Source organism: Eubalaena glacialis, chromosome 11 (assembly GCF_028564815.1).
Source record: "Eubalaena glacialis isolate mEubGla1 chromosome 11, mEubGla1.1.hap2.+ XY, whole genome shotgun sequence".
Classification (NCBI taxonomy): Eukaryota; Metazoa; Chordata; class Mammalia; order Artiodactyla; family Balaenidae; genus Eubalaena; species Eubalaena glacialis.
In genome coordinates, this window is record NC_083726.1 from 111,734,461 (window position 1) to 111,743,288 (window position 8,828).

General features: G+C 51.3%; 1 protein-coding gene across 1 annotated transcript in view; it reads left to right on the forward strand.

Moving 5' to 3' along the window:
- ANO2 (anoctamin 2) overlaps positions 1–8,452 on the forward strand; it is a 347,350-nt gene extending 338,898 nt beyond the window's left edge. Inside the window, exons 24-25 of the mRNA XM_061206693.1 lie at positions 5,589–5,694; positions 7,574–8,452. Coding sequence (XP_061062676.1) covers positions 5,589–5,694; positions 7,574–7,846 — 379 coding nt within the window. The 3' untranslated portion in view covers positions 7,847–8,452. The remainder of the gene's footprint in view (positions 1–5,588; positions 5,695–7,573) is intronic.
- The last annotated feature ends 376 nt before the right edge of the window (positions 8,453–8,828 follow it).

Here is an 8,828-nt window from a genome sequence, read left to right on the forward strand (position 1 = left end):
AATGTGGTCAAATAAAACTGAGGTCTCCGGCTCCAGTCCGGCCTCGCCAGGGATAGAGGTATCTTAAAAATAGCAGTAAAATTTAGGACAAGTCTCCGGCTGCCCATTTGAGATGCATTCCCAGCATTTTTGGAGCCACGTCTGCCTCAGCCATCTAACTGCCCTGGCCGGGCTGCTCCGTAAACAGCCCCGTGACGTCAGTCTGCAGGCATGATTAGTGGTCATTTGACAGGGTCAAGGGGCCACTGTATCCTACAGGCTGGATGGTGACTCAGACTCCTGGCTCAGTGGAGTGGAGCAGAGAGGTCAGTAGGGCAGGGCCTGGCCAGGGGTCTGAGAGCTCAAGGAGCCCACCTGGGCTTGGGCAACCCACTGGGTCTGTTTGGAGATGCTGAGCATCCCGAAACAGCATCCTTGGATGGCTCCTGCAGGTTTTTCTACAGGACCCAAGTTCTTCCCTATCCCAAGGTCCTGGGAGTTCACTTCCAGGGTTTGTCTGCCTCTCATCTGTTTCTGGCTGAGACCAGAGGGAGAGCCAGCTTTCTGTGGTGGTGCCTTTCCTGATCTTTATCAACCACTGGATCAACCCAGGCCTGATTAGTTCGTAATGGCCTGTGCTGTTTTCCCTTGTTCAAGGCCAATTACAGAAGACACTTTTAAGCGGCTCAGATGGTACGAAAATATCGTGTGCCATTGTGTTCAGCACTAATATGACATTACTTTCCATTGGGACTATTAAATTTTTTTTTTTTTACATACCACTGTTTTGAGTTGAGAAATGCATTTACTAATTGATTTATAATGTCACTAAAACATCATTTTTTTTAAAAAGCCATTTCTGAATGTCAGTGACCAACCCCTCAGTTTGTTACGTTGGCACCCTTCCTGCCCGCAGTGATTCTGTACTGTGATGAATTGTGGCCAGTTTCACTGTCAGTGGTCACCCCTGCAAGTGAGGATGGGAAGGGTTGTCTGAGCCAGGAGTCTCTCTTCCCACTGTGCACCTCAGTTTCCCCATCTGTAAAAAGGGGACTTGGAATAAATCATCTCCAAAGCTTCTTTTCTACTTAGTGTAAAAATATAATAGTGAATGACACATGTAATACATTACTTTATTCCTGCAAAAATTCTAAACGTTACAGGCAACCTCTCCAACTCTGTCCCACCTCCACTCAGCCCTGCCCAACCCTAGGCATCTTCCCAGCGGTAGCCACGGCGACACATTTATATGACTCTTTCTCAGACATTGTTCCATGGATTAACATAAAAATGAATTTATAGAAACTTTAAGATGTTTCACGGATCCGTTTTATAATAATGAAATATATTTTGAGTTACTAGGAACCTTGTTTCTTTAGGTGGTGTATAAATTCAACTCAATGTGATTATTTCATAGGGTTAGAACAATCTAGATAAAATATGAATGCAGTTTTAAAGCTGAGAAAATGTTGATTTTTGTACCGCTTTTACTTATCGTATGTGAGTCTGCCTCACTTAATACTATAACTTTGCTCCTGGAAGCTTAGTATAAAGATATATTGGAGTCAACCGAATGTTACCATTAACTGCATCCTTCTTTTGAAATTATGAACTTTTTATTATAAAAGTAATTCTATATAATGTATGTGTGTATATGCATATGTGTGTGTATATATGTGTGCATATACATGTAAAAGGAAAAGCCCCTCTTCTCAGCCCCCAGCCCAGTCATTCTCTCCCGGAAGAGACCGTTGTGTCCATTTCTGCCTCCAGAAATTACACTCACGTGTGCTGTCTTCTTTCCTGCTCACTGTGTTTCCCTTTAACATTCAGTGCACACACACACGTACACACACGTGCGTGCACGCATTTGCTCATGGTGGGCTGAGAGGGCTCTCGCGTGTGCACCTACCATACACTCGGCACAGGGATGCACGTTTTGTTGGCTCCGTGTGAATTAGAACACTGAGGTCCAGGGATGTGGAATAACTTGCTCGGGTTCCTACAGTTAGTAAGTGGCCCAGCCACTGCAGTGCAGACATGCTTTTTACACACTCTAGTCATTTCTTTATTGGAAGACTCTCCTTATTACAAGACTACAGGGAACTCTCAAACTCAATGTTAAGTCTCAAAGAAAATAAAGGAAGACTGAAGGGATGAGGGTGAGATTTGGGAACCGTTCCTAAAATTATATCCCCGAGCTTCAATCCCAGCCAGCAGATGCAGGAAGTGAGCAGATGTGGGGTTCCCCCAGTGCTTGGCCACCCAGTGGGGCTTTGGGAGAGCCAGAGCTCTCAAAACCAGGGGAAAGGGTATGCTTTGGGAAGCATTTGAGCTGATGGGAACGGAGCAGAAGCTCTCCTTCCCATCAGCCTGAGACTTGCCGGCTTTGTGCCATTTACCTGGACCTAGAGCCTGAAAGAAGCCCCCTGCAGTTGGGCATTGGCTTTCTCTTTTTGATTCATCTCAGCATCATGGGAAATTCGGAGCATCCGAGCTTGAGTGCTCAGAAATCCTCCTGGAAAGCCAGGGGAACTGGGAGCAGGGATGTGTACGCTCCATCTTCTTTGAACAGAAGACGCGTATTTCTTAAGTCGCCTTCGGTTAAAGGAGAAAGAACAGCTCCCATTTATTGATTCCTCTGATATGTCTGGTAGTGTGCTGAGTGGTCTTTGTTACAGCTTTGTGAGATGGAAAGTCCACATTTTATGGATGAGGATCCCGGCCATCAGATCTTTAGGTAACTGTCTAGAGGACGGAGAACTGAAATAGTGGGGGTGGGATCAGGCCTTCACCTGCTGACTCCAAAGCCTATGCTTTTGCCAATGCTGTTCTCTGCTCTAGGCTTGGAAGCAAAATAGACAGACTGCTGTCACCAGGCTGGCCACAATTAAGTCCACTAGCCACCCTGTCTTTTCTGGACATTTCTAGTCTTAAAACTAATGATCTCTTTGTTTAATTAGTGTCTTCTGATTACTCAGAAACATTTGATACGCTTGACGTCTTAGGATGAATTTTTTTTTTTAATTCTGAAATCTGAGCTTATATTGGAATGTAAATAAGCAGTCATCTACCTGGTGGCAGAGGCTTACTGGAATCAGTGTTTTTCAAACTATGAATTCATCAGTGAGTTAGGAAATCACTTTAGTGGGTCATGACCAGCATTTTAAAGACTAGGATAGGAGAGGATAGCAGAGAACAGGAAAATATCAGTGCACAGCACACAGCAGCATGGGTGTGTGTGTGTGTGTGATTTTTATTTCTGTGATATATATGTGCGTGTGCACTCATGTAAAATGCATTGCTTACTCCAGGTCACAGTTTTTTTTAAAAGTGAGCTTTGAAAAGAGAAATGTGAACAGATGTATAATTCATTAAATTGCGTGTTGCTGTTTTCTGGGCATAGCTTGCCCTGTAGTTACTGACAGAGCACCCTCAGTCCATTGGCACAGACGGATTGCAAGTCGAGCTTTCTGGACGTTTCTGTGTGTTAATCTTTCCCCAGATCCTTGATTACATGGATGTGCCTGCCAGATTCAGAACATGTTTTGGACACTCAGGGAGGGCAAAGTGACATTTCCAAAAGCTGTAGTGAGTTAGTAGCAGAAGTGGGACCAGAATTAGATTATTTATGGATTCTTTGCAGACTGGAAAAAAAAAAGAGGGGTGAGCGATGGCTGTCATACTGAGGTCAGTGAGCAGCTGTTCCCTCATCGATGGAGCTAGAAAACAAGGGAAATGAACTTTGCAGCAGCAGCAGGGATTGGGCTAGACCTGGGGAGGGATTTCCTCACGGTGAAAAGTAGGGGGGGCGTGTATCACCCCTCCTCCAGAGGTCTTGAGAAAAGCAAGATAAATTCCCTTCTGCCATGGGGTTTTGGGGGGACAGCAGGAGGGTGGGCGAGCCTGAGTTTTTTTTCCCACCCGAATGTCCTTATTCCCTTGGCCACACCCTCCCTCTCTCCCATGAGCAGCCGTGGTCTGGAGCTGGCTGTGTTTCTGTCCTCAGCCGAGGATGGCGAGGATGAACCCCATGGTGTTTAGCTGGGTTGCAGTTAGCTTTGCATTGCATCCGGATGTCAAACCAGGCCTGCAACAGCTGTGATCAGCTGTTGGAAGAGAGGAGCCGGGTGAGGAGGGGGCAGCTCCTGGCCTCTCGCCCAGCCCTAGTCCAGCGCTTAGCACCTACCTCTCCGCTTGCCTCTTGCTGCGGCTGACTCTTCCACTGTGACTTCTTCTGCCTTTTTCCCTGCATCTCTTTTCATCTTCCTCTGTTTTTTTCTCTTCTCCCCTTATGTCTTCTTGGGCCATCGAAAGCCACTGTGCTTCTATGTGGATCCTTGAGCGCAGTGGGTTCATTCAGCACAGGGGAAGGTTCAGAGAGCACCCACTACGGAATCCCCTACCCCAAACAGCAGCTGGTGGTCAGGAGCTTTCCGACAATAGGAGAAAAGCCCAGATTCCGGCAGACTTGGATTCTCACCTTGACTCCACCCCTTGCTGGCCAATCATTGAACTTCTCTGAGCCTCAGTTTCCTCCTGGGTTATACAGGGATGTCCATGCCTTCCTGAGGATCTTGTTGTGAAATGAGGAAACCTCCAGAAAAGCTCCTTGCTTGGGGATGGACGCACACTGCACGTTCAGTCTATGCTTGTTTTCCTTCTGGGCCCCTCCTGAGACAGAGTTCCCTCCCCGCCTTCCTCAGCAGCCGTGCACCCCGCTTGGTGGCCTGATGCCACCCCACCTCTTGCTTCAGCCCGGGGCTTGTTTTGCTTTTACTGAGCATCAAAGATTTGTTGAATTCCATGGAGAAAACAGTTCCGTGAAGGGGCATAATTCTTCTGTACCAACTCTTGTTATTTTTCCAGGCTTAGAAAAAAAAGGAAGTCTGAGAAAATAAGCCGTTTTTAACATGAGTCATCCCAAGATGGGGGGAAAAGGCAACAGCTCGGACAAGCCCTAGACCCCTCCATGGTCTGAGCTCACATCAGGCACTGACATTTTATTTCTTAAACCACATGGGCAGGTGATGAAGATGGTTAGTGAAAGGGGATACTGCCCAACCGTGACTCTTACCACTGCCCTCCTCCCAAAATTCACTCAGCCTTCAGCTTGCTCTGAATCAGCCATCAAGCGAAGCCGGCCCCTCTCATGGCCGTGGTCCCAGAGCAGCCGGCTGGGGAGGACACCCTTGACTGTCTGCTGGCACCTGTGTCTTCACTGAGCCCTGGGCTGCGGAGCAGTGTACGCGGTGTCCGGGGGTCTCCCGCCTCTCAGAGCCCACAGGCTAGTGGAGCCAGGATGGCTTCATAGTCCTGGGTTCCTCTCATGATTGCTGGGCTCCTCTGGAAGGAGGATCCAGAGGAAGCTTCTGGGGATGTTGGAGAGAGTAAGAAAGCCACTTCTAGGCTGATGTTGGCTTTTTTGGACTTCGGTCCTTTTTTGGACCTTGTTGGCTGGGCCGTGGACTCCTCACCTCTGCCTCCTACTCCCCCAAGTCTGAGAGCCAGGGGTTCGCCTGCTGCTTTGACCTTTGAGGTTGCACCAGAGAAGTAGCTCCTTCCCTCCATCTCTTCCCAGTCGTCACATGGCCTTTCTCTTTGGACAGGTTTAAGGATTACCGGGAGCCGCCCTGGGCCCCGAACCCATATGAGTTTTCCAAGCAGTACTGGTCCGTTCTGTCTGCCCGTCTGGCTTTTGTCATAATCTTCCAGGTGAGTTGTTCAGATAAGGCACAGCGGGTCAGGATCCGGGCTGCAGGGGTACAGATAGCCCTGTCTCTGGGTTTTCAGGGCGCTCTGTGACTCGGGCCTTCGCGTGCGGCAGGCAGCCCTGAGACCCTTGCCTGGGTGAGGGCTTTCATTAACGGATGGATTTGCAGAAGGAGGATAAAGTACAGAGTAAGGTTACAAGACAGATGTGGAGTAAGGTGCAGGGTGGAGATTGATTCCCATTTAAACCCAAGATCAGAAAGTGGGGAACAGCATGGGAGACCAGAGCCTCACCTCGAAGGCAGACAGACCGTCCCGCCTGGTCTCCGCACCCAAGAAAGGCCTTGAGTTCTGACCCTTTCTTCCAGCTGTCGCCCCTCCTTTATTGTGTTGTTTCGGCCCCCGAGACACCTGGTGGGAAAGGCCCCCAGAGCCCCCCGGCGGCCCCGGGTGAATAGCAGACCTGAGCTGACGATTCCTATCTCCCACAATAGCCGAAACTACAATTGCGTCGCCGAGATTCTCCAGGCTTGAGGCCCCCCGTTCCCACTGGGGTCCTGCCAGCCTTGGAGCAGGGCTGGGGCACCAGTCCAGATCCCTTTCCCATCGCCACCCCTACCCCCAGGCTTTTGTATTCCCTGAAGGCAGGTCCCTGGAGGGCTCTAAGGTATCCTGCCCCCAGCCCCCAGCCCAGGAAGTGAAGAAGCCCCCCCCGGCAGCTAGTCTTTCACTTGGAGAAGCAGGCGTTCTTCCTCTGGAGAGATGAGGCGATAAGTGTGCCCGATCGTCACCTGTCCCTTGGCTGCCCCGCCTGCAGAAGCCCTCCTTACTTTACCACGTGTCACATGTCACTTTCACTCCCTGAGAGGGCTTGGTTTAAAAGGCCAGTGTCTGACTTGATCAAGCAGCTCCAGGTCACTTATGGCACCCGGCAGCCTCTGGGAGCAGCCCTTGGTTCCCAGGTCTTCCCTGGGCCCTGGGAGCACGCAGGGTTCAAGGTTGAGCTGGGGGTGGTTTCAGAGCGTGGAAGACAGATGGCAGGGCTCTGATATCTCTTGGGCTGTCACTGTCCTCCAGGTCTAAGGAGAGGGGGCGTGCGAGCATAAGATGGGCAGGCAGAGGAAACTACAGCTGGAGGGTGAGGGGCAGCGTGCGGAAGGCCTGGGAGCCAGAGCATACGGGGAGCTGCCCTTTAGCGGGCGGTGACGGCACTGCAGAACGTCTTCACCCACTTAAATAGAAAACGCTCCCAGGAAAGGAGGGTCTTATCCTACCATACGGGAGGGGAGGTGGCTTACTGGGGGGAAGGAAGGCACTTAGAGATGTGCACAAAACCTCAGAACTGATGCAGGCCCTTTCAGGCAGGGCCCAGGCAGGCGGTGAGACCAGAACGTGGGGTTGGCTGAGGTCGGAAGTCAGTGCAGAAACCAAGGGTCCACCTCCGATGTGGGGACGGAGGGCAGCTGGGAAGAAGAGAGGGGCAGTTGGTTCAGGGAGAGCCCTGCAGGGGCCGTTGGGCATTATGGCTGCTTTCTTGAAAGCTCTGGAGCCCGGATCCTGGAGGCAAGAACAGGACACATGGGGGCAGGGGGCGGAGGGGAAGAAGCCAGTTAACACTGTCTGGCCGTGCATGGGGCGGGGGTGGGCTCTGGGAGATGGGCGCGGTCCCTACTCCACTCTCACCCGGGGACCCCAAGGGGCAGTGATGCTCGTTGGCTGAGATCACCCGCTAGTCGGCTGAGGAGCCAGAGGAACCCAGAGGCCCCCTGCCTCCCCGGGTCTGGGGTCTGTGCCCTCACCCCTGCCCACCCCGCCTGCCCTGGGGCGGTGGAGCCCTCCCGCCCCGCCTCTCCACTCACCACCCCCCTTCTGGCCCTCAAAGAACCTGGTGATGTTCCTGAGCGTCCTTGTGGATTGGATGATCCCTGACATCCCCACCGACATCAGTGACCAGATCAAGAGTGAGAAGAGCCTATATGTGGACTTCTTCCTGAAAGAGGAGGATGAGAAGCTCAGGCTGATGGAGGAGCCTGCCTGGAGGGGCCAGGGCCCCAGCCGTCACAGCGGGAGGAGCCCGGCAGCCAGCCTAGTGCCCTCGGGCTGGAGCCAGCCGGGCAGCAGCACGTCCTCGGGGTCCCAGCACACCAGCGTGTGACCAGCTGAGACCAGCACGGTGTCATGTCCGTCCTTGCGCAGGATCTGGCCTGAGGGGCCCTTGAGAAGGGCGTGTGTGTGTGTGTGTATGTGTGTGTGTGTGTGTGTGGACAGATTATTAGAGACAGGAGGCAGAGAATGGGCGCAGGAGGGAAGAGAATGATGCTGTTTCTCAGAAACTTCAAGCTTGGGTTTCTTTTAGGTCCTCTTTTTGAGCTGTATCCTTTGGGGGATTGGTACCCGCTTTTGCATCCACTGGTGAAAGAATTGGGTCTCTCCAGCCCAGAGTCCCAGGCACCTCGAGCCCTGCCCTGTGCCCCCTCAGATACCGTCCCCAAATTTCGGTGGCCACGGGCCATGAGAAGCACAGTCCGGGCCCTGTTTCAGCCCCATAATAAGTGATCACCACCCCCCTTCCCACCATCACCCTGAGAAAACCCTCTGCATCACTGTCACAGCCTCAGTGGATGCAAATTAAGTTCCGTGGCTGATTGCTGTGGCCTCTGGACCCAATGGTGAGGAGCAAAGGTCCAGACCTGGGCTTGTCTCCAGTTCATGTCATGGGGATGCTTTGAGCTAAATGCAACTAGCCATCATTTTATGCAGGTTCAGGTTTAAAATAATAAATTGAAACATTCTTTATAAAGATGCATCTCCTTGTCTTCGGTTCTCTCTCTCTTACTTCCTGCTGATATTTATGGAGCCCCTACTGGGTGCCAGGCATTGTTCTCAGACTAGAGATACAGCGGAGGACAAAAGACAAAATCCCGCTGCGCGGAGTTAGGTTCTGGGGACAGTTACATCAGACAGTGAGCTGATGAATGCCCAGCATTTCAGACGATCATAAGAAATATGAAATAGGATAAGGGAGGCAGGAAATGTGAGGGCATGGGAGGAGGGGCTTGCCATTTTATACATGAATTAATGACAAACCCAGGATGGTTCGGAGATCACCTCTTGCAAAGCTAACGGCATTGATTGGT